The 26895-nt window shown below is 39.6% G+C and overlaps 1 protein-coding gene across 1 annotated transcript; it reads left to right on the plus strand.

Moving 5' to 3' along the window:
• cdh17 (cadherin 17, LI cadherin (liver-intestine)) lies at positions 1-26103 on the plus strand. Its single transcript, XM_041792611.1, has 19 exons — positions 1-65; positions 1504-1560; positions 2015-2110; positions 3705-3842; positions 3948-4083; positions 6071-6229; positions 7386-7538; positions 11418-11623; positions 11750-11881; positions 12001-12151; positions 14385-14594; positions 14684-14760; positions 14845-15033; positions 15342-15586; positions 20079-20209; positions 20450-20674; positions 20778-20888; positions 24075-24191; positions 24313-26103. The coding sequence occupies exons 2-19, from the start codon at positions 1513-1515 to the stop codon at positions 24402-24404; spliced, it is 2616 nt and encodes an 871-aa protein (XP_041648545.1). The 5' UTR covers positions 1-65; positions 1504-1512; the 3' UTR covers positions 24405-26103.
• Positions 26104-26895: the final 792 nt, after the last annotated feature.

Below are 26895 nucleotides of genomic sequence, written 5' to 3' on the forward strand. Positions count from 1 at the left end.
ACAGGATAGAGTTGCTCAGATCACTCTGAAGTCTGAGGAGTGTCTCACTCGATCCTTCCAGTAAGGTAAGTCTCCTTTGTCGCCCAGTTTATTTCAGATAAGTTCTGTATTTTAAATAGACTTTATGAATGTGATTAGGGCACAAACTGAATGTCCATTATTGTCCTTTCATCTGGTTTAGATTTATTAATATTGATACTTTCAGTTGATCTAAAATGTGCTGTGATCTTGACGTGACTTTGGCGAGGCCTTGGTGCTGGGTGTTGGGAGAACCAGTATCGTTTTCTTTGGGACTTCCTGAATTCTTGTTACTGCCTGTTTTTACTGGGATATAACATGAATGGAAGACTAGTTTTGGGAGCACGATAGGAGCAAATTCAGACTTACAAAGGTCATTCAGTCATTGCGCAAAAGGGGAGAGAGAAGGCCTGGAATGCCCAGATCATTTTGTCATACAGCTTTGTCACTTTGATCTTTTTTGTTGGAAAAACACAGCAGATGGTTTATTTATAGGAGACTTTTTCTGACTGCAAGGTCATTTTCAAATATTATTGCATGTAGGTGCTTGACATTTGTATCATTAGAATTAATATGACAGCACAGGTAATGGCAAATGTGGAGACAGATGAAGTTAACTAGACATTGAATGTAGGAAACTTGAAGTAAGATTGTAATCGTTTTACTACGGGGTGTAGCAGGTAGCAGGGTTAAAGTGTGCCATGCTACAAGGAGGTCATTAGCAGTGACTCAATGTCACCTTCACTTCTCTGTTGCAGCTGCCTTCAGCCTTCCTTCTACGAATCTTAAACATGCCCATACATTTGAATACTTTACCCATGCATGTGACATTAGTCATGTTTGGCAGATATTGCTTTTTTTCCCTTGTCATCCAGACAGTGTCATGCTGATTCAAGATAAACTACAAACATACTCTGTTGTCTTAAGAGTATGTAGTGTAAGACAAACAAGACTTCTTACACATGTCGTGCAAGATGTTAAATAAATGCCCCATATGTTTTTTTTGGATGTCAGAAAGCAGTTTTAGCAACTTCAAAACTTTCAGGATCCCTACACAAAGGCTGTTATATTCATTTAGAAACTACAGGGTTATGTACTCTGACCTTTGGGTCCGTACATCGTATTGATACCATCTGTTAAAAGCTGACTTTAAATATTACCCAGGTTTAATGTGTAGAGCTTTCAGTTTCTGCTACAGCTGAGGTGTTTTTCCTGCTTGTTTAGCGGTATCAGAGTGCTCTGAGTTTCTATTCAGTTCATAGCATTAGAAATAACAGAAACTGGAAACTCAAGGACAGACAAGCTTTATCTTTCTGAATCAATAACTCTGTTTGCTGAATAGAAAAGGTATTGATCTGAGGGTTTAATTGTTTCTTCATTACCCACACCTATTTTTATAGGAGTAAAATGTGCATATATTCGCAGAGGAAAGTGTGAATGATGCCTGTTTAATTTAAACCTTTTATTTAATTCCAATTCTCCCAGACTGTGATCATGACTCCCATGGTGCAGCTGTTGTTGCTCCCACTCCTGCTCAGCATTGTGAGTACATAATACATTCAACTGCTCCTGCTGTTGTCAATACATATTCATAGTTAATACTCGAATACATGAACCTGTAAAGGTGTAAATTAATGCTTGTTTTATGTACTTTTATGAGAAAAAAATACACAACTGTGTTCAGAGTTAAAGTGTACAGGAAAACCTTCAGTGACTTATTTAAAACACCAAAAGGAAGTGTAAAGTAAGCCCTTGTCCTCTGTCTGTAGACTTTGCTCTCCTGTCATACAGTGGGAAACAAGTATTCTCTCATTTCTCCCCTCTTTTTGGTTCAATAAGTAACTGAGCTGTAAAAACCTACTGCTAATGCCTGACTCATTCAGTTACAGTAACGGGGATGAAGCAAAAAAGGGCAAAAGTAAGCCTGAATGTGTGACTTGACCTCAGTCTGTACTGTACTCATAGACCTTTGCCGTCTTCCTCTGTGTTTTGATAGGCTGCTGGGACAGACCTGGAAGAAAAGAAAGGCCCGTTTGAGAACACAGAGCTGGATGTGCCCGAGGGGACTCCAGTGCCTTATCCCATCCACCAGGTATTAAAAATGATCTTAGAGCATTAATCACAGTTCTGAATGTCATTACAGTCCTCAGTACTTGCACTTTCCTGTATTATTTCCTTTTATGGTACTTTCTTCTCTTCTCTGCTATACTCTAGAGAGAAATGCAGCTATGTATGTACATTATCTGTGTAGCTATGTAAGCTTTAGCCACATTTGCTAAAGCTCACATTGCTAAAGCTAACTTAGCTATAGATAATGGAGCTAACATAGCTAACGCAGCTAAAGCTAAGCTCACAAAGAGCCTATGTAAGCTACATAGGTGTGTTATGTAGGTAGTTTTGTTAGCTTTAGCTATGTTTGCTAAAGCTCCTGTTGCTAAAGCTAACTTAGCTATTGGCTTATGTAGTAAAATTAATTATTAGCATAGCTATGTTAGATTTAGCTAAAGCTAACAAACCTAAAACAAGTCACTGTTTGTGTAACTACCTCTTAAATGGGTCTTTAAGTAATTGAATCCCAGATAAGACCGCTGATCTTTTTCTCTTTTTAATTTTGTGAAATGTTTCTTAGTCTGTAGTGTTTGCAATGTGGTTATTTCATGAATGTAACTGACACAGTTTCTTCAATAATGAAGCTGAAGTAAAACAAATCTTTAAAAAAATACTTTAAATACAATCCTTTCTGAGAGATCTGGTGTCTCAGATGTATGATCTGCAGCCAGAACCCTCTCGAGTCAGGGCACCTTCTTTCATGGGGTGCCAACTAACTACTTGACCATCTGCGCCCAACTCTTTTAAAATTAAAAGGCCACTTAAATGGACAGGAAAAAGCCAAACAATCGCACTTGTGAGAAATATTAAAGCAAATGTTTGCAAGTGCTTCTTTCATTTTTTTTTTCTTCTCATGGCCCTAAGATTTAATCTGGAACCTTTGAAGGAGGGCAAACCCAAGGTTTGGTACCACTGACCGTATTTAAAGCAGAGGGCTGTCAGCATGACTCTGGCTCTGCTTGAGATCCCTGCCCTTCAGAAGGAAAGATTTTTCTTGCCACTATAACAAGGCTAAATACTGCTAGTGCTGAGCTCTTGGTGATTAGCACTGGTCTTTATAATAATAATAATAGACCACAACACAAAGTATGGTCTAGACCTGCCCTCTTTGTAAAGTATATTGAGATAACTTCAGTGTTGAATTGGCGCTATACATATGAAGATTGAGGATGATGATGATTTTAAGAGAGTTATTAGTTTGGGAAATTGCTTTCATGTTAAGTCAATAAACATGTATATAAAGTGGCCATGAAACTGACTACACTTTTGACAAGCTTTGAATAAATATATCTGACACAAACAGATGCATTAATATTTACAGCTCTAAACAATCAAACTGAAACCATTTTTTTTCATTTTTCAATAATATTGCATTAAAAGAGTACAATGTTATTGAAAAATAATATTGTACTCTTTTAATGCAATATTTTTTCAATAATATTGTACTCTTTTAATACAATATTTTTTCAATAATATTGTACTCTTTTAATGCAATTTAAATAGTTTAAAAAGGCCTTCTGTTGGCTTATGATTATTTGTCACGAATCTCTTCATTTTCCCCATCTTTTTTTCCGTAGTTTCACATGACTGATCCCAGTGTAACTAACTTCAGACTTGGTGGAGAGGGCAGGGAGGACATCAAGATTTCAAAGGACGGATGGCTGTTTCTGGATCGGCCTCTTGACTGGTCTCGAGATAACCATTACATAATAATGGTGAGTTGTTCTTCTCTTGTCTTATAAACAGAAAAATAAAGCTATGCTCTGTGACACCATTAATGCACTGTTTATTTATGTTTACTTGTGTTTGATCATATCCAGGTGGAGGCATTGGCGAATGATGAAGTTGTGGACGGCCCAATTTATGTAACAATAAATGTGTTAGATGTTAACAACAACGCTCCGTACTTCAACCAGAGTGAATATGCAGCTGTGGTGAGAGAACACAGCCCAGCAGGTTTGTGTGTTACTGTATAAAAAGAGTGGAAACACTCCTGATACAAAGATAATATTGTTTGTATTGTTACTATAGAGCAGTGATCATCCACTGGCAGCCTGAAGCCACACCAGGCCGCCCATAGCTTTCCATCTTCCTCAGAATTTTACTGAATTCAGAAAATATGATGATGAAAATATTTTGTGGTAATTAGGGGGTCTTTTTTAATCCTTACAGCTATTCAAACAGCCCTGAAAACAACAGAGACTGGAACAGTTTGATCAAGAATAACAGAAATCCACCTATCAGCCAAATATGGCGCACAATCACTGCATACTTATCAGTTATTCTTGTTTAAAGCTGCCATTTCTTGCATCAACTTTCCATGTCAGGGTCTTTGAGAGTACTGCCTAAGTTTCCTGCATAGATTTTTTACCAATCAAAACACAGCGAGTTAGGATTAAACCTTGTGATTGGCTGCACAACAGCACCAGTGAAGTTCAGGCAATCTCAATTCCAAAGGCTGAAAATTGTTCAAATTTCATCCAGTAAATAAAATATTTAAACATAATTTGTTAATTGGACTTAAATTTTTATATTTACGTCATCCATCCATTTTCTTCTGCTTATCCAGGGCTGGTTTACAGTTGCAGCAGGCTAAGCACGTCAGTCCAGACATCCCTCTCCCCAGTCACATTTCCAGCTCTTCCTGGAGGATTTTGAGGCATTCCCAGGCCAGATAGGATATATAATCTCTCCAACGAGTCCACAAACTCATTCTTTCAGCCTGTCCCTTGACCTTATGGTGACCTGTATCACAGCTTTGCCTTCTGGCTCAGCTCCCTCTTCATCACAACGGTCCAGTACTGTTGATGATACACCAATCCATCTATCGATCTTGTGACCATTCCACCCTCATACTTGAACAAGACCCTGAGATACTTAAACCCCTTCACTCAGGCCTTTACTTGGGCCATGTTTATATTTGTTTCTTTGAAAGTGTGGCCCCCAAACTGTCTATCAAGAAAAAAGCTGGCACTTGTACATATTTAGTTGATGACCTTGAGGCTGGGCACAGTTGAAGTTGTGAGTGTGTACGCTTTTTTTCTGTTTTTAAACTGTGCAAAAAGCCATAAACTTGAGCCGCAGACTCTGACTTTTAAATAACCTTAAAACACACCCATCCATCCATTCATTATCTATTCTGCTTATCCCATTAAGAGTCACAGGGGGCTGGATCAGTCCCAGCTGTCATTGAGAGAGAGTTGGGGTACACCCTGGTCTGGTGCCAGTCAATCACAGAGCTGACATACAGAGACAAAGAAACAGGCACGCTCACATCCACATCAACGGATATTTAGTCTCTCCAGTTTACATAGAGAGCATATCTTTGAACTGGAGTATCTGGAGAGAATCTACACATTCACATGGAGAGCAAACTCTGCAGAAAGGCCTTGTCAAATGTGGATACAAGCTAGGAGGGTTGTTGCTGTTAGACAACAGCACAAACCACTGCACCACCATACAGTCCTTAAAAAAGATGTTAAAAAAAATGAGCACACTATTTTCAGGTACATACGGTAGCACTTGGTCAATGTTAGATAAAGATTGCTGCAATACATCCACCAGAACTTATTAAAGCTGTGCTACTTTGCATTTATACCCTGTGTTTGACCAAAAAAAAAAAAGAAAACACTTCTTTGTGATGGACGGCCTGTAATTTTCATACTAAACTAAAATGAAAGCCCCCCTCTTCACGCTGTTCTTGTAAAGCTGTCACTATTAAATGAAGGCAAGATCAAGTGAAACAATGGCTGAATGTTAAAAACTCTCCTACACAGCTACTGTGGGTGTGTGCTTTACAAGCTAAAGAATCCATAAGCACCACTGTGTTTAAATCTTATGATTTATATGCATGCATATAGCTGAAGCTGTCATATTCATTGACTTATCTGCTTTAAAACGCCATCATCTCTGTTGTAACTTCACTTTTGTCTCTTTTTTCTAGGTGCTGCATTCACGCGTGTGTTCGCATTGGACCGTGACGACCCTCAGACCCCCAACGCTCATCTGCACTACAGCCTGGTCAGCCAGATCCCCAGCAAACACAACACCCTCATGTTCCAGATCGACCCTAATACTGGAGAGATCTCCACCACTGAAGAAGGTGATAACATCATCACAAAACATGGTGGATGGACTGCAGAGAAAGTCTGCAGTTTGTACATCTCTGCCTGTAATCTGACTGTATACTGCCACTGTAAATCCAGATTACACAGCTCATCTTGTGTGCTCAAGATTAACACTGATGGGAGGCAGATTGCCTAAATGTGTCGCGTGATGCTGATCGCAGATTATGCCGAGTGTGCACGAGCATGTGAGTGAGTTTGAAGATGCCCCTGAACATCTGTGAGAGAAAGTTTGGTCACATTTCTCAGACAGCAGACTGCTGTGATCTGGATGACAGCGTGTTTATACGGTGTGGGAACATGCTCAGTCACATTGATATATGTGATAATAACAATAATTTAATTAATAGAGCACCTTTCAAAACCAGAGTGACAAGGTGTCTAACATGCAGATATAAGAGATATAATTTGGCTTTTTTGACAAAATGTTTTGACAAAAATGCCACAAAATGTCAATTGAATAAATATATGAAATGTAAAATAAGTGACTGCATAAATAATCACCCCCTTCAGGTCAGTATTTATTAGCTGCACCTTTGGCTGCAATCACAGCTCTGAGTCTTTGTGGACAGGTCTCAGTCAGGCTTGCACACCTGGACACTGCAATTTTACCCCATTCTTCTTTGCAGAACTGATCAAGCTCTGTCAGGTTGCACGGGTATTGTGTGTAAACAGCCTTTTTTTAAGTCCAGCCACAAATTCTCTTTTGGTTTGGGGTCTGGGCTTTGACTCAGCCACTCCAGGGCATTCACCTTGTTGTCTTTAAACCATTTCTATTTAGCTTTCACTGTGTGCTTCAGGTCATTGTCTTGCTGGAAAAGAAATCTTCTCACAAACTTTAGTTTTGGAATTTCCTATATTTTGCTGCATTCAGTTAACCTTCTACCTTTACAAGCCTTCTAGCCCTGGCTGTCAAGAAGCATCCCCACAGCATGATGCTGCCACCACCATGCTTCACAGTGGGGATGGTGTGTTTCATGGTGATGTCCAGTGTTTGGTGTCCGCCAAACATAGCGTCTTGGTGATGGATTTAACTGAACTTTGGGGGATTTTCAGTGCTTTGGATTTGCTGTAGTGTGTGAATGTTCACCTGTCTGCATTTGTGTGATGTACTGTATGTGTGCTGTTTAACAGGAGAAAGAGCCCTTAAGGCCAGAGAAGGCATTCACTATGGCAGAGGAGAAGATCGCAGCGTGGACACTCTGAAGGCAAAGTTTTCTGAATACTGTCCAGCGCCGAGAATCCCCTTTGAAGACAACCCCTTCTTCACCTGTGTGGAAAGAGCAGGTTTGTTTCCAGATGTGTCAAGTGAACAGCTGCAGCAAGGACTTTTTTTGATCGATTTGTCAAATCCTTCATCAGAGTGACAACAGACATAGATATCAGGAAAACACACATCAGCAAACTAGAGCTTTATCTCAAATCTATGAGCTCATAAATCAGAGGGCAAAAACTCATAAGCATGCCATCAGAATCTGAACAGCAGATTAATCTTAAGGTTTAAAGGTAAGGTACAAAAAGTTCAAGGAAATCAAGTATAATCAGTTTGGTGGAATATATATAGTAAATTAATGTCTTCATTCAGATCAAAATGCTTAAGTGTGTTTATTAAGTGTATAAATTATTTAATTATTTAACAAAAAGAATTTAAATCTCAAGTATGTACACTTTAGTCAGCCTCTGTATCATGTTATATAAAAGTAGAGCTTATATTTCATTTTCAAATATCTAAAATATAAAGATCTTTTAGTTGACAACATTAATCAGGCAGCACAAATATTTTAGGATTATAGATAACCTGCAGCAGTGTCTAAATGTTATTTTGGTATCTCTTTTTTTCAATCCAAAACTTTGTTGTGTTATGCTTGTTAAATCTGATGATTAAGCATAATTAACATTTTTTTTAAATCTCAGAATACTTTTAGTACATAAACGTTGTTTTGATCAATGGTTCTCAACTGTTCAGGCACCAGGACCCACCTCAGTTCCCTTATTAGAAAACAGGTCCCAAATTTTAGAAAATGTTTAAACACTTAAATTTTTACAAAGAAAAATATTGCAGTTTGGACCCTAAACGGAAAATACATTATTGAACAAATAAACAGGACAAAGCAAACATGTGAATAAAGTACATAATTACAGAAAGAAATGCTTGCATCCATTTTATCTTACTCTATTTTCCCAAAATACCATATAAAGTTGGACATTTCTATAGGGCTTCCCCTATATTCTTGCAAAACCAGCTTTGTTATGCAGGGAAAAGGAAAAAAAGTTGAAATTTTGAGAAAAAGACCAAAAAAAAAAAAAAAAATTACTCACCATCATAGAAAAACATTTTTAAAAATGTATGGATGTGCTGTATGTTCTCTTAGGACTTCCATACGTAATGGACCTTTGCCACATTTTCTGGCACACATTGACGGCCCACAGGAGACAACTGTGCCAACCACTTTTGGGTCCTGACTCACCAGTTGAGAGCCACTGGTTTGGATTATGAGACGTTTTTATTCTCCTGTCTTCTGTGGTGGTAGTGAGGCTGTTTTTGGACAGCTGATGTGACAAAAAAAAAACCTAGACTATTTCTCAGGCTGAGCATACTAACCTCCTCAGACCCAAGCTTTTGTTGGGAATACAATTCTTCAAAATTTTCCTTTCTAAAATCTAAAAAAATTCCCTACAATTTCTGTAAAAAAAATCTGAAACATATTTTTGAATTACCTCGTAAAAATTACCTCACATCTTCTTTAAAACATTTTTGAAACCTTTCAGTGCAACTCTATCATAAAGCATGCACATCCCAATAAAGATTTTCACCAAATATTTCCATGTAAATTACTGAACATTTTCAAGCAATGTTTCCAAATTTCACAACAAATTCCCCCTAAAATTTCTTAGCAATTAAAAAACACACAAAATTGTATGAAAATGACAGAAACATTTAAACAAATTCCCTAAAATTTCAAGTGACAGCAACCCTTACCCCCAATTTCCAAATCCAATCCCAAAATTTTACAAAGAAATTTCCTGAATTCCCATGAAAATGCCACAAAATATAGAAAAAATCAAATCAAATTTCCTCAAGTCTTCCAGTTAGACTCTCCATAATATAAAACCATACCCCCCTAAATTTCAATGAAAACACTTAATAATTTCCAAGCAAATTCCCCAAAATATCCAAACAGCAAATTATCCCAACATTTCAAGCAAATGACTTCAAATTCAATGGACATTCTGGACAATTAAATCAAAAGCTCTAACAGCAGAAATCATTACTATGATACAGGAAAGCCAAAATGCAATGTCCTCATATGAGCATGTAGGTTCTTAGGAGGTTAAGACAAGGGATGAGTACTGAAATCTGGTACCAACATTATAGTGGTACCAGCACATTCAATACCAAACAAACCGAATTACAACACAGGTAACGGTACTTCATCTCAATACCTTTTGTAATGAATGAAAGGCAAGAAATATGTTATGGAATTTGTGCAATTTATATGTTAGGTTACACCAGTTTCCTTTTCTTACCATATTTGATTGGCATCTTATAAAAATATTTCTATGAATCCTTCATGATACCCAGACAGCTTTTAATCTCCTGTTGACTTTTAACATACTTTTTCCTGTCAAAAGTATTCCTGGCACTGCTCACCAGTGTTGGGTAGCATTACTTTTGAAACTAACTCATTAGATTACTGCGTAACATACAGAGAAAAGTAATTTGTTACGTTGCTGCGTTACCTACTTCTAAAAGTAACGCGTTAGAGTACTTTTGCGTTACTAAAAATTAAAACCCTTTAACCACTCATTCCATTTGGCGGTTGTAAAAACGACAGATAACGACACATGTCTGCATTTGAATGTGCAGACTCTAATGCCAATGTACAGCCTAACTTACAGCCCATCATCTGTATCTCTGCAGCCTGAGAACACAGCTAAACAGACAGGAAAACGTTTACAGCTCTTTAACATGATCACAATCAGACAACAAGCTAAGCAGAGGCAGACAGAATCACTCAAACGCTGTGCACAACAACAGCGCGTAACTGGAATGGCTGCACAGCCAATTCAATGAAAGCAAACAGAGCTTTTAAACTTACGTTTCACCATGATGCTGTTCTTGTCCTTTTTATCCAAAGATCTATCATAATGGGGACAATTCCACAGGAGCCTGCTGTCCTCTCTGTAATCATGCTGGCTCAACAAGCTAACAATGTGCGCATAATGGCACAGAATGTTTACCTTCTGCTGGTACGGCGCTACATGCCAACGTGACTACAGGAAGAGAGAAGGACAAACAGAGCAGATGCTCTAAGGAACTTATTTTTTCTCTCTCTTTTGGAAGCCACGGAAGAGAGAGGAAATGTGGGTTTTTTCTTCCAGTAACGGATTACTTTTATGAAAATGTAACTAATAATGGGATTACTTGAATTGTAAAACTAACACGTTACTCGTTACTCCAAAAAAAGTAATCTGAGTACTCTAACAGATTACTTTGTAACGCGTTACCCCCAACACTGCTGCTCAAGCACCGGTACCGTATAAAAAGTATGGATTTAGCACCAGTATCAGAAAAAAAAAGATGCCCAACCCTAGTTAAGAAATACATGCCTTATTAAACATTCGAATACGTGTCTTTTTATGTTTGTTTTACAAAGAGAAAGATTTCTACACTAAGAGAAAGTTTAAGAATAGATTCATGTGTAGGCTGCCTCTTTGTAGTGATTTTGTTTGCATTGTTATTCTTGCCACATCTTTGATTATACTCACATCAGTCTACATCCCAGTGACTTCTTCTTTATGGTCTTCATTAAACTGCACTCTGCACTTTTTGAAGAAAAAAAACCTTTTCAAAAGTTTGAAATCTTGTGAAGAATATCACATTAAGTCTTTGGAAATCATTAGTAATAAAATGCATCTTTGATAAGGCTTTTTACCAGTTTCTTTTATTTTGGAAGTTTTTCTAGGATCACAGCAAACTCTTACTCTCAGCGATTAATGCTGATCATGTGATTTATTGGGTGTAAATTTGATTAATTCTGTGGGGTGAAGTGGCTATGCCATTGCTGATTTCTCTGTGACTCAGTTTATTAAAAGCAGGGATTTAAATGAACAGTTTCAGGTTTTTTCTCTATGTTGCTGTTTTATAACTTTGTGTGGTTTCAGAATTGAGGAGGAGAAATGTGGACCCCATTGAGGACCCAGATTATACCCTGATTGTCCGTGTTGAGGACCTGGGAGGAGCATCAGAGACTGCACTAAGTGGAAACACCAGAGTGCACATTGTTGTGCAGCAAAATCTGTGGGTCAACCCTGGACCAATAACTATGAAAGAAAACTTAGAGAGAGTGTACCCTCTAGTCATCGCAAAGGTTTGCAGGAATGCATCTGTTAATTCAACACAGATCTCAAAAATGCATTAAAGCACAAACATGCACTGAACCTGATCTTCATTTACCACCATCTTTGCTCTTTCTTAACCATTTCATACAATCCAGGTTACGTCTAATGATCCAGACGCCATCTACAGATTAGTGCAGAAGGAGCGAGGGCTGAAGTTCCCCTTCCAGATCACAGAAAACGGAGAAGTCCTCCTGACAGAGCCGCTCGACAGAGAGGACAAGGACATGGTAACAATAGGCCTGGTCAATAGACCGCTCTTATCCCCAATAGACCGCTCTTATCCTCAATAGACTGCTCTTATCCTCATTAGAAATAAATGACTGAACTTGTGTTGGTTGTGTTTCAGTACATCCTGGTGGTTCTGGCCGAGGATCACACTGGCAGAGAAGTTGATCCTCCCATGGAGATTCAAGTCATAGTAGAAGATGTGAATGACAACAAACCAGTGTGTGATCAAGAGGAGAGTGTCTTTGAGGTGCAGGAGGGAGAGCCTGTAGGTAAGATGTCCGTGTGATTATTACATAATTATTCAAGTGTGATTCATGTTCCCTCAGTAAGCAAATATATTTCTCATTCTACGTTCTGTTGTTTTGATCACACCATTGCTTTGTCTGTTTGCTTTGCATTCAGCTTTCTGTTTTCCTGGGTCCAAATTGTACATGATTTCATAGCATATTTCATAAACGAAGGTTATTTAGAGTGCTTTACAAGTTATAAATCAAGGTAAAAACACTCAGTACTCAACAATTCAATTTCAGTCAACTTCCTTCTTGGTCTCCCCCCAACTCTCTGTGATACTGTAGAACCAGAACGATTTTTCTCTGCCAATCAGTGCAGATCAGTCAACATCATAAAAGTGACATCACTCCATCTGACCGATCAGCATTGGCCATCAAAGAAAACAGCGATTGCAATTTATTTTTTGTTAAAACCTCTTTGTACGTCCTCTGCCACTCTCAGAGTGTTGTAAATCTATCCCTCCTGAATCCTGCCTGGAGGACCTAACACTCCAGTCCCATCAAAGTTTTTTGTAATCAGCCAAAACTCTCCAGCAGTTTAGTAGCTCAGTAGCAAGGTTGCTCAGAAGGCCAGTGACTCTGTGGTTGATTGGCCGGTGGGATCTTTATTGGGTTTAGGGATCATTGATACTAGGGCTGATTTCCAGGGTTCAAGGAAATGACAAGTGTAATTTCAGAGGGTGTATAGTTCGATCAGTTGAGCTAAAAACTCAACTGAGGCTTCTTTGATGAACGGATTGTCGACTGTGTCTTCACTCTTCACCGGGGGATTTGGTTAGATAGCAATACCGTAAAACAGTGAGGGACTGTTTGAAGGCCCTGATCAGAAGTGGCAACTGCTAGAATAAGGAGTCAGGAATTCAGTGATATATTTAGGAGCCAGGCTGTGCAGGGCCTTGTATATAATTCATGGATCCTTTAAGTTACTAAATAGAAGACTGAGTGATGCCGGAGAGGAGAGAGTTACAGTAATCCAACTGGGAAAAATTTGGGTGTGTATTAAGATTTCAGTATGTTTCACTTTTAATATGGGTTTGACTTTTGCAGTGTTTTAAGATGTAAGATTGAACAAATTTATTAATCTAAGACTCAAAGTTTAAATGATTGTCAAATACAACACCAAGAATTTTAGCAGGGGACTTTATATTGATGGCAAGGGGTCCCATGTGCTGGCTGACCTCCTTATAAAAATGATAACAAGATTGTTAGTTTTATGCGAGTTGAGACTGAGAATGCTTGATAACTCCAGTGGCAAAAGCTATCATTCAAAATTCATTAGCATGGTATTTTCTATTTCTGAATCTGCAAAGTAACTAGATCTGTGGAATACAGATGTGTAGCATTTTTTCTAGTATAAATAAATTCAAATGAAAGTACCGAGAAATTAAATTATAATGAGCTGGAAATGTTGAAATGTTCTTTCTATTAACAAAGTGACCTGCTTCTACTAATAACAATAAAAACACTGAAATGTTCACATAATTTACCATGTCTACTGTAAAGAGACAGGTATTTATGTAACATCTGCTTTATTTTTTTATTCCAAATATATACATTACTCTGCAGAACTTTTAGGCATGTTGGGTCAAAAACTTGAAGGCAAGTAAGCTTGTATGGGAGCACCATCAGGCAGGATGGAGGATTGACACAACCCAGGTCATGCTCTGGATGCCCTTGCATATCCTCAGGGGCTGGGGAAGTAATCTGTAGGGTAAAAATAAAGTCCACACCTTTAGGACAGAATACTGGGTTAATATGGTGAGTAAGAACAGCCTAGAATACCATCCAGGTAGATAGTATGGTTTTCATGAGCCCCTGGTTGTGCTGTGGATGTCGGCCTGAAAACCGCCACTGGTTTCCAGGTGTATCACCAAAAGAAATGCTATCAAGCTTGACCTTGACTGCAGAGCAACAAATATTTGTGCCAACATGTTGAACTTGACTCTAGCCGCCCTCCCCCTGTGTCCGCCCTAGGTTGGGGGACATCAGGCCTGTGATGAATCCTTAGTGCTCTACATGCCTAAAACTTATGCACATGGCTGTATATATCTTAAAGTTATTACAAATGTGAAATGTGTTATTCCTCTGATAAGAAAACACAATCAAATCAACATCAGGCTCTTCTTTATAACATGTCATGGATTGGTCTGTAGCACATATAAGTAATTCATTTTCAGCTTTCATTCTTTAATTCTTGTTCTTGTGTTCTCAGGTAGCCTGATTGGACAGCTGGTGGCCCATGATAACGATGAACCTGGCACACTAAACTCTCAGCTGACTTACACCATTGTGTCCCAAGACCCTCCAACCGAACCCAACGCTTTCTCCATTGACGCCGCCTCTGGAAGAATTCAGTCCTTGCGTCAGCTGCAGAGGAGAGACCAGAGGAGCTTTAACCTCAATGTCAAAGTGAACGACGCAGGTAGCACACATGCTCTAATACACAACACACCTATCAACACAGGTAAGGTTTAAGAGTTTCATTGAGTGTTAATGAGTTTTGTCTCACAGATTTCAGTGAAGAGTGTAAAGTCATCATCAAGGTCATAGATGTCAACAATGAGATGCCTCTGTTTGAGATGGATGATGTGAGTATGCTGCGACTGTTTCTCTGTTTATCTCTCATGCTGTCTGGCTGATGTTTCAGCATGTTTATGTGTGTCTATGTACAGTACGGCACTTACACTCTGGCTGAGGACATACCTGTGGGACACACAGTGGTGACCATCAGAGCATCAGATGCTGATGATCCAGACAGTGGCAGCTCTAGAATTGAGTTTCACATCTCTGAGGGTGACGATGATAACATTTTTGCTGTGGAAACAGATGGAAATGGTGTCGGCCAGCTTGTCATAGTCAAGGTACGATATCACCATCCTAAACACAAATGCACATGATTGTCATACAACTCAGTAGTTCTTTCTACTCCTGGATATGACTGCTTACCATTTGTATTGAAACTATAGAGAATTCTACAGTGAACGAGTATGAAATATTGCTTTTGTGATGTCAAATGTATTTAAGTGTGTTTTGGCCTGGAAAAGGAGATAGCTAATAGTCTTATCTCTGAGATATATAACAGAATCACAACGGTGTAGTCACTTTTCACAAGACCTTCGACAGCAGTTATTCCTGCTCTCTTTAATCAGCCTGCTTGTCTCCCTTCCAGCCTCTGGACTTTGAAGCCTCTTCCACCTACAAGCTGCAGATTGATGCTCGTAACCCAGAGCCGCTGATGACAGGTCTGGAGTACGGTGCTGAGTCCACAGCTATTGTCGAAGTTTCTGTCACTGATGTAGACGAAGCTCCAGAGTTCAGCCTGGACATCCTGGATGTGACTGTGCCTGAAAACACCACCAAGGGATCAGTGCTGCTCACTGTGGAGGCCAAGGACCCAGAGGGAAAAGATATTGTGTAAATACAATTTTCAAAACTTCATTCTATTTATTTATTCAATTATTTATTCATTCATTAGGTTAGTTAATAAGTTATTATTTTTTATTTATTCAAATTAAGGTCAAGAATCTCATTTACAAGAGTTCCTGGCCAAGACAGACAGCAGCACATTCACAGAGTTACAGTCATGACACATTGCAGTTACAAACACAGATCAACCAATCCTGAGTTACAGTGGTCAAAGCCATTAGTCAAAAACATCTACAACCTGTTGCATCTTCCTCCAACACTTTCAGTCTGCCTCTGAAAACATTTGAAGAGACCAACTCCCCCAGACACAGCGTCTCCTGCAGCAGATTCCAGGCTGTAGGAGCAGCATACCTGAACCTCCTTTTACCCATTTCAAGACAGACTTTGGGAACAGAAAGCAAAAGTAAATCTTGTGAGTGAGTTACAGAGAGAAGACTGAATAAATAACATGAATTAAATCGCACAAGTATGAGGGAAGCAGATAAAGTATAGCCTTGAAAGTGAGAATATGCCAAAGATATACCCTATGTGTGGTCAAAGAAGGCCACCCAACTTGGTCACACAGTGTGCAATGATGAGGTAAAGAATTTACATTTGTTATAAACCTCAGTGCCTCTAACCTTGCGGCAGATGGATATGCCTGTTTCCTTGTTTGTCACTGGCGAATCCATCTTGCAAAGCTCCTGTCTGAACCGTTTGGGCCTGGTTAGAAAGTGACAGGACCAATCAGCGACAAGGGGCAGTACTTTCAGGTGCGGTGGAGTCATAACGTAAGCAAGCAGCAACAAGAAGCCGGTGTAATAATGGCAGAGGAGATTAGCGTGGATGCTGCTAAAGCACCAGTTTCATCAGAACTTGATGGCATTTCTTCATTAAAAGAAGAACAAAGAACTGCAGTGAGCTGTTTTCTTTTCAAAAACGACAAAAGTCATGCACTGACATGTCTATAGTTGCCATGGTTCGCGTTATTCCTCGGTAGCTGCACACGCACATCTTGGTCGCAGCTATGTCACGTGCTTTGTTGCTCTGATTGGCCTGTAAAGATGTGACAGACAGAACGTTCATCCAGTCACACTCCAAGTTTTTTTCAAATCCTCTGCCTTTTCCCAAACGCTTATGTGTGAAATACATCCATCTGGCGTGTCAGGTTACAGTGCCCCATGGTATACATCCAAAGCTTTAAGGCATTAAGAAGATGCACGCACATATATAACATCACCATAATCAATCAGAGGCATAAAAATGGCAGCAACACGTCTTTTCTTAGCAGAAAAAATGAGACTTGTTTCTGAAATAAAAACCCAGCTACAACTCTATTTCTTTACAAGTTGCTCAATATGAAGCTTAAAAACTCAAAGAATGGTCAAGAATCTAAGGTTTTTATAAGAAGACAGACTCAGTGACAACACCCTGAGATGTAGGAGTAGAAGGCAGGTTCAGAGGTTTTTCTGTGTGTTTGAAAACATCATAAATTTCGGGTTTTAACTCACTCAGTGTCCTGCACAATATCAAAGTCTTCTTGTAAGCATCAGAGAGCCCGATGCTATGTAAGAGCACAGTTACAACAGTTACAAACAGTAATGCATCTACGAATACAAAGGACACAGGAAAGATGAAGAAACAACAATCATAGTGCCTACAAGTGCATAATACTATTGAGATTCTATGTTTGTCTCAAATGGTAGCATAGTTCTTATTCTGGTGTAAACCTTTATCAAAGTTCATCTTTAATCTTCTTCTCTTTCTCATTAATGTCATCTATAATGTATGCCAGGGGTGTCTAAACTGTGGCCAAGGGGGCCAAAAACGGCCCACAGCCCATTTTTGATTGGCCCACAGCAAATTCTAGAGCTAAAATGAAATATGGCCCACATCAAAACATGAAGATTGTGCTTAACTGCATTGTACTTCAAAGCAGTGCTACCATGTTAACTCTGTAAACAAACATTTTGACAAGAAGGTGTCATGATTAACGATGTCCTGATGGATTATCACAGCAAATAGCAGCAATAGTAACTTTTGGAGGGCAGAGCCAGTGGGAGCCAGGGCTAAACAGCCCCCCCTAAAATCTGACTGGCTCCCCAAAATCCTGAAAATGACTGTCTACTAGCCATGTCAGCCATCAATTTGCCTTTTAGGCATACTCAGTCACGAAGCATGTATTAACTTACATTGGATTGGTCTTACTACTAACTTTAAAATCCACATGGTGAGGAATGTGAAAGTGTCGCCCCCCCATCCTAATATATTTCTGTATGTGGCCCTCTGTGGAAAAAATTTGGACACCCCTGATGAATGCTGATAGTGATATTTTTTTACTTTCTTCCGTCATTTTTTAAAAAGAGTTCGCTATGTTGCCAAAAGTATTCACTCACCCATCCAAATAATTGAAATCAGGTGTTCCAATCACTTCCATTGCCACAGGTGTACAAAATCAAGCACCTAGGCATGCAGACTGTTTCTACAAACATTTGTGAAAGAATGGGTCGCTCTCAGGAGATCAGTGAATTCCAGTGTGATACTGTGATAGGATGCCACCTGTGCAACAAGTCCAGTTGTGAAATTTCCTCACTCCTAATTATTCCACAGTCAACTATCAGTGGTTTTATAACAAAGTGGAAGCGATTGGGAACGGCAGCAACTCAGCCACGAAGTGGTAGGCCATGTAAAATGACGGAGCAAGGTCAGTGGATGCTGAGGCGCATAGTGCGCAGAGGTCACCAACTTTCTGCAGAGTCAATCGCTACAGACCTCCAAACTTCATGTGGCCTTCAGATCAGCTCAAGAACTGTGCGTAGAGAGCTTCATGGAATGGGTTTCCATGGCCGAGCAGCTGCATCCAAGCCATACATCACCAAGTGCAATGCAATGTGTCGGATGCAGTGGTGTAAAGGACGCCACCACTGGACTCTAGAGCAGTGGAGATGTGTTCTCTGCAGTGATGAATCACGCTTCTCCATCTGGCAATCTGATGGATGAGTCTGGGTTTGGCGGTTGCCGGGAGAACGGTACTTGTCTGACTGCATTGTGCCAAGTCTAAAGTTTAGTGGAGGGGGGATTATGGTGTGGGGTTGTTTTTCAGGAGCTGGGCTTGGCCCCTTAGTTCCAGTGAAAGGAACTCTGAATGCTTCAGCATGCCAAGAGATTTTGGACAATTCCATGCTCCCAACTTTGGGACAGTTTGGGGATGGCCCCTTCCTGTTCCAACATGACTGTGCACCAGTGCACCAGTGCACCAGTGCACAAAGTAAGGTCCATAAAGACATGGATGAGAGAGTTTGGTGTGGATGAACTTGACTGGTCTGCACAGAGTCCTGACCTCAACCCAATGGAACACCTTTGGGATGAATTAGAGCAGAGACTGAGAGCCAGGCCCTCTCGTCCAACATCAGTGTTGGACCTCACAAATGCGCTTCTGGAAGACTGGTCAAAAATTCCCATAAACACACTCCTAAACCTTGTGGAAAGCCTTTCCATGAGAGTTGAAGCTGTTATAGCTGCAAAGGGTGGACCAGCGTCATAATAAACCCTATGGATTAAAAATGGGATGTCACTTAAGTTCATATGTGAGTCAAGGCAGGTGAGCAAATACTTTTGGCAATATAATGTACGTTGTAAGACTCCCATGCAGATTACATTTTTTTCATGTTTGACAAAACAGATGTTTTTCAAACAGCTGATTTCCTTTGCCTGTAAAGTCTTCTCTGAATCAGCAGTAAGCTTCACCATCTTTGAGCATTAAATTAATGTTACACGATAGATACAGTGCAGCTGCATGACATGTTATATGCCAGTGGACTGATGCCGGTCAACAGGCAAGTGTCATCTGATAGCTTGGTGCAAGTTATGTTGGTCTACTTTGATGATTTTTTCTGAATAAGAAGGAGGCCACTTTCACTTTCATCTGTCAAGCTATTTTCTGACTTCATGTGGCTTCAGTCCTTAAAAATCTCTCTTAAAAAGGTTAGAAAGCAACAAGCAGAGGTGTGTTTCTGTTTTTACACTTAAAAAAGGCTTCTGTTACATTTTACCATGGCTGGTTTCTTTTTCAGCTCAATACATCACCTGCATCCTCACTCTTGTTAAGATTTGTGGGATGTTTGGTTTGTAACTAAAAATATACTGCAAACCCTCCTGTTCAGGAGATAACACTGACATTAAATCATTTTTCTCTGAGCTGAATTCTAGCACAGTATTCCGCATGATTGCAAACTGAGCACAAACACCGAGTGTGACTATTATAACTCAGGAATTGTTCCATTAACTTGGCACAGGCTTCATCTTTTACATTAATGGTTTGTCCTGGCAGCTAGTTTTGAGTTTTGCCTGTCAGGACCGTCACGTGTACCAAAAACAGACTATGGATTTGTTTTGACGACCATTTTGTCCTCTGGGCCCGTGCTCAGAGTCTGGTGTATCATGAATGATTTCTGATATCTGCCTCACTGTGTGTTTTTGTGTGTATGTGTTTGCTGTGCAGTTTTAAGTTGGACGGTGACACTCTGGGTTGGCTAGAGATCGATGCTGCCACCGGAGAGATCAAGACCAAAGACAAGCTGGACAGAGAAACCCTGGAGACTTTTGAAGTCACTGTCACCGTGTTTGAGAAGGGTGAGACATTACACTCATTTATCATCTTAAAAACATTGTGACACTTTTGCAAAGATAACACAACTTTTTGATCAACTCTTGATTACATTAAAAAGTAAACACATTGGATTGCATTACTCAGTTTGATACACAACTCTTAAACATTTTCTTTTGTAAACCAGAAATTAAACCAGAATGTTGTTTAATGTTATAAAACAAAGTTATGCTTGATCAGTATCTCATCCTAACTTCTCTCCACAGAAAACCCAGAAATGTCTTCTGATCGTGTCCTGTCTGTAAGGCTACTTGATGTTAACGACAACATCCCCAAACTTATTGAGAACAAGGCCTTCATCTGTATGCAGAAGCCTGAACCTGTCATCCTCAGGGCCAAGGATTCAGACAGCGCCCCCTTTGCACAGCCCTTCACCTTCACCCTGGGTGCTGGCAAGAAATCTCCAAACTGGGCTCTGACAATTATTGACGGTATGCTATCTTGCTGTGGTGATACATCCTAAGTTGGTTTTAAACTTGAAGTTTTATGTACAGATTATGACCTTTTTCTTGTTTTCTTTTTGTTTGCTTGCAGGTACAACAGCTAAACTTTCCCTGATTAAAAAATCAACTGAGGAGAAAACCTTTAAACTTCCCATCAACATCAAGGACAACGCTGGCTTGGGAGTCACACAGTTATTTGAAGGTAAATTCATTCTATAATTTAAATCTAAAGGCTAAGTCTTATTACCATTGCCCTAAAAATACAAAGAATGAAAATTGAAGTTATGAATGTGATGAGGGGTGGTGACATGCACACAAGAGGTCTGAGTGATGGAGAGAGCATTGAGAAGATAAAATTCCCTATAAAATAAGACATGGGTGATACACTAGGTAGTAAGATAATGGGGCAACCAATGTGTGCAGTATTTCCAGGTTGACAGTGCAGTAAAACCTGCTTACAGCAGATCCCCTTTGGTCTGATATACCATCCTGCTTCTATGGAGTATTTTGAAATGTTTCTTCACGGTGTAGTTTTATGTTAATATGGGCTTTCTTGTATGGTTGTCCACATCTTTTGTCATTTATGTTATCACCATAGACTGTAAAAAGAATTGGACAAAGCCTTTGTGACGTCAGTCGTCTGCTTGTAATAGGCGGACTCAAACAGCTTTTGAAGCCAATTTGCGGGGGCTTCCATATTGAAATCGCTGTCTCAGCCAAACTTTGGATCAACCTAACAGCCTGCCCACTAACTCAACTTCCTGTCAGCTAGCTCGCTAGCATTCTGGTTCTGGAGAGGTAGCTTCTTCCTGTCAAGCTATCTGTCAATCAAATGAGACCTGCCAATCAGTGCGCATTGAGGTTTTTCTTAAATATAATCAGAATGATTGTGGTACAAAAAAATTCAACCCCCGTACAATGAGAGGACATGAAGACATTAGTTCATAAGACATTTTTCTTTTTTTGAACCAGGCTGTAAACCAGTTAATCTCTTGTGTAAAAAACAGCTTTTTAACATGTTGTGCATGGGTGTTCCTGCAGCCAGCCTCGAGTAGACATTTGTGGTATTGCAATTTTTTGCACTTCAGCATTGGCTTAATTTTTGAGGACCGATTAGCACGCTCTTGGTGTAAGGAAAAGTCAGCATGGGCAATAAAGGTTTCTACGTTTAATAAACAAATGTCTGTGTAGCTAAAGCCCTTATTGCTTACTCCTCTGTTCAATAGACATGTATTATGCCCATTCAGAATGCATAGCAACAGTCGTTACCATGAATAAAGTTGCTTGGGGTTAGTCCTATTCCATTTGTCACTTTGCTGCATTAAGTACTCACAAGCACAAAATTTGTATTGATCTATGGCTAAAAACAGTATCCCTCAAAGGCAGTAGTTTCTTATATTTGGATACCAAATGCTAAAAACAACAGCTGCTGTAGAAATAGAGGTTAAGTTTTTAAATTACATGTTGTGGCAGTTTTGTTCTTGTTTTTGATGTGGAAAGGGTGCTAATTTTTAGTTCTTTTTTAAATTGGAACAAACTATGAGGACAAAGAAAGGCAGAACTTCACAAACAAATGTAAAATGTAGGATTGTAAAATATGATCCACTTTATTGTCCCCTTAGGAAAACTTGCCTTCAACTAAAAGCACTGAATACATTTTTGTACAACTACAGAGAGTCAGTGAAATCAAACTCCCTGTAAAGTGATATAAAAAATGATTTTAGGGTTTTTGTATGACAAGCCACTGTGTGAGGAACCACCAGGCCAGATTTTAATAATGGAAAAACATCTTTAATAAGTCTCTCATAAGTTTATAAAATTAAGTTTCAAAATCATGAAAAATGAGGCGGTAAAATCTGCTCTAGGATGGTGTGGGTGTGTCCGTTAAATGAGCTGAAGCCACACCCACTCATGAGAAATACAGTCCTCTCAAATTTGAAAAATGCTTCTGATGAGAGAGCAGCTGCCTGGCTCTGTGCCAGAGCAGAGACAGAAGTTAGTAATTAAATTTACTGTTTTCTGGTACAAATCTCTCTGTTATGTTATTTTAAATGACTCATAGGTCACTGTGGCTGATAGTTTGGGGGTATTTGCCACACAAAGAACAAAAACAAAGCATGTCGCTGGCTGTTAACTCACAATTTAGGCAGTGACATTGGCTAACAACAGTCTTTACTGAGATGAGCTGCTCTGTGATTTTATATCATTGTAGCATTCAGTGGCAGTGTAATTCCCCGTAAAGACCAATGATGTCTTGGACTCATATATTTGCCCTGCTTAAATAAAACCACGCCAGGATAGAGGTAAACTCTCGAACAGACTAAATAAAGAATTCAGTCACACATAGATCTCAGTGTTTTCACATGTTTGCAGCAACCTTATTCCAACATATCCAGCATGCTAGAACACAAATTTTCAATTTTACTTTACAGGGACTTTAAACAACAGATCCAAACACTTTTCACATATAAACAGAGAAGCACAAACCAGTGCAGAACACAAGAACATATCTTAAAGGGATACTTCAACATTTTGGCAACTTCCTCCATTGCCATAATCCCTATAGTCGTTGTAATAGGTTCGTTACCTTTTGTTGTTGGTGCAAGCTATTTTTAGATCGCCACTGCCGACTTCGGACCTGCTGTGCCAACTCAATGTAGGCAGATGGTATTCCAGCTTTCCCTTATCAAACTCATCAAATACACAATCCAACAACTCCAAAACGCTCTTGTGGACAAGTTGTGACCTGCACATTCTCCACACTATGAAATAATAATGGAACATTACGAGATGGAGATGTTTTAAAGCAAAATGCAAAGCCGGAACTACACTCCAGACATGGCTGCTGCACTGTGTCACGCCACCCAGTGGTTTACTCAAGAAATAGTTCAGAGTATTTGCTTCATGCGTCGTAATGTTACATAATTATACGTTATTATTTCATAGCGTGGAGAATATGCAGGTCACAACTTGTGCACGAGAGCGTTTAGGAGTTGTTGGATTGTGTATTTGATGAGTTTGATGAGGGAAAGCCGAAATACCGTCTGCTTACATTGAGTTGGCACAGCAGGTCCGGAGTCGGCAGTGGCGATCTAAAAATAGCTTGCACCAACAACTAAAGGTAATGAACCTATTACTATGACTATAGGGTTTATAGCAATGGACGAATTTGCCAAAATGTTGAAGTATCCCTTTAACGTTATCCATACAGCACAGAGGTGGGCACAAACAAGATTTTTGACTGATTTAGTTTGCCTTTAGGGAATTTGTATTATCTGCAAGATGTTTAAACAATAAGAAATACCTTGCTGTCATACAGTTCCAGTTTGTTCATGTTAGGTCTCAGATATATAACAGATGTGTGTTTGCTCTCGATCTCCTATTTCAGTGAAAGTATGTAACTGCACAGAGCTGGGTTACTGCTACATGCCTCCAGACGTACGTGGCTTCAGTTATGGAGTGGGACCCACTGTCGGGATCTTGGTCGGCATTATGGGATTCTGCAGTAAGTTTGATAAACCCTCTATTATGTCACAGCTTAAACATGACTCTCCAGTGTGACACTGATGAGGACTTTATTTTGCGCTCTTCTTGTACTGACTTGATTTTCAATTGTCTTGTTACAGTTATTGTCTTCGTCGTAGTAATCAAACGCATCGAAAAAGGAAAAAAGAAGAAAAATGCAGCTGAAGAGGGAGAAAGGAACGCTATGATGTAGACACTACGCGCAAATACATACACATTTTTATTTCTATGTTTTTGAAGGCCATTTTTTAAGTCCAATACCAAGTTTGTGTTATATTTTTTAGGGGTTTCCTTTTTACAACCATAACTCTGACTTAGAGTCTGTTAAGTGAAAAACATAATATCACTGATGCTGGAACAGACATCAGGAATTGACTGTCCAATAATGTCTTCTACGTAAAAGCCAAAAGCAGAAGTGTCCAAATATGGCCTGAGGGCCAACTGTGGCCCTAGGCCTATTTTGAATTGACCTACGGCAAATCCAAAAACAAAATAAATATGGCCCACATTGGAACATGATGCTTGTTTTTCATTGTATTGAACCTTTAAGCTTGAACAGTAGACACTGCTGCTCTGACTATTCTGTACACAAACACTTTGACATGAAGAATTCATCAACTTTTTTCATAACTAAATAGAGACAACAACATAAATGCTAAACATATTCATAATTACAATAGTAATATCTGGTTTCTTCACGCCCTGATGAATACAGACAAAAGGACCACAACAGCAAACAGAAGCATGAATGTTTCTCACTTGCACCATTACCTGCTCCATCTCAAGGTCCGCTTTACAAAGCATATCCCACTAATCATCATCAAACACCAAAGCTCCTTTGAAGTTTGGCAGCTTTTTGTTTTGTGTCTGAATTTGAAGATTAGCTGTTAGTCTTTCCCCTCTCTGCTACACAGAGCATTGTTATCATCCTGACCAGGGGTGAAGCCAGGGGCTCCCCTGAGGTCTTATTTGAAAATCCGTAACAAAGATTGGTTATTTGCTTTCTCATTCATTAATAAAAAGCTGTGATATAAGTTGTTTTTTCTCCTCTAATCTTAGTCTATCACTAAGCAGGTCTTTAACTACAATAGATTGGTTTTACCAACCCAAATAGAGCTCAACAGTGCCTGCCCACTTTTCCTGCAGTGCTGCAGAGAATCATGGACCCCACCAATTAGAGATATTGCTGTGACACTCAAGGATTGTGGGTATTGTAGTATTTTTGGCTGAGATTGTGAATGTTTTTCTTAAAACGAGGTTAATATCTTGCTAACCTTCGTTTTCTACAGGAGAATATACCATTGTTTCACACTCAGGTAGCTCATCTTCAGTCCAGCTTGGGCACTTCTGATAATATGGCTAATATTCAAATCTGCTATGGAGAAAATTAATGGGATTTTTGCTTCTGGAACCACTCTGTTGCACACCATACACTAAAGGCGGCGTATATCAAAGTGGCCCAGTCATCCTTACGTTTTTCAGTATGTGGCCCTCAATGAAAAAGCTTGGGCACCTCTGGTGTAAAATCTTACAAAGACAGACATACACGCTTATTTACTTTAGCTTATTTTATTTTATATTTAAAAGAAAGCCTGATTAATAAATGTGGTGCTAAATTAAACTGTGGTGGTCCCATGCTAATCGTACATTTATCAAGCTTGATTGTAATTTATTTAAATTACTCTCCCAGGCTCAGCTGGTTGTTCGGCAGTTTCATCATCTCCTCATGATTTAATTTGTTGTTGACCCACAGCTTGTTTGTTTTTCTCGACTCCTCAGACCATGTTGAATTCTGTATAACAGCTTGAATAATCTTTATGAGACATTAAGAGAAGAATGTCATTGAAGCAAACATCTGTCAACTACTGCTGTATTTCCCAATAAACAAAAAAACTGGGAAAGACTTTTTGGTTCCACATCTTTATTGTGTATTTCTGTGCTTGCAGGACATAAATGTGCTGCTGCAGATGGTCTGTGATATAAGACATGAGCATACACGCTACTTCCTTTCTGCTCTCTACACAGGTGGCTGAGTGTTCAGATTTCTGACTAACATCCTCCCTCCTTTTTCTCCCTGTCACTGCCAGCCTGTCGCTGAGCATTCAAGGCCACAGTTGGGCTGCGGAGAGTGATGTTGTGAGTCACCCTGCAGACGGCGGGAGACGGGCCACAGATTGTGAGCGCTGCTGAAAAGAGGATGGAGTGATTGTGCGCTTTTTATGTGACACAAAGGGGGTCCAAAGAAACACGTTCATTCGCACAATTGAGAGTTGGATGTGGCCTTCACATGTGCTGCCACAGCCATGCAGCCTGCCAGCCCATGTGCCGTGTGTGAGATGAGTCATAACAAGATCTGCTGCAGCCTCCAAAGCAAAATGTGGAGTGGTGTCAGAGCTGCTGCCTCATAATGACAAACTCAACATGGAGCCGCTCCACTGTTTATGTCTGCACTCTCTCCTTGCCTGTATCCTGGCAACAGAATTTCCACAACAACACATTCAAAACAGGCCTAGAGAAGTGTTGGCAGAAGTTTAAGGGTTGAGGGACAGATGAGAAGAGGACAGGTAAAGTAATCGGTGTGATGGATAATCCGACTACCGCTTAAGGATATCAGACCACGTGATCACCACAGACACACACAGGATTGTTTTTGCTCTAAATCTTGTCATTTAAACTTCTGTCCT

The sequence above is a fragment of the Cheilinus undulatus genome, linkage group 8 (assembly GCF_018320785.1).
Source record: "Cheilinus undulatus linkage group 8, ASM1832078v1, whole genome shotgun sequence".
In the NCBI taxonomy this organism is placed as follows: Eukaryota; Metazoa; Chordata; class Actinopteri; order Labriformes; family Labridae; genus Cheilinus; species Cheilinus undulatus.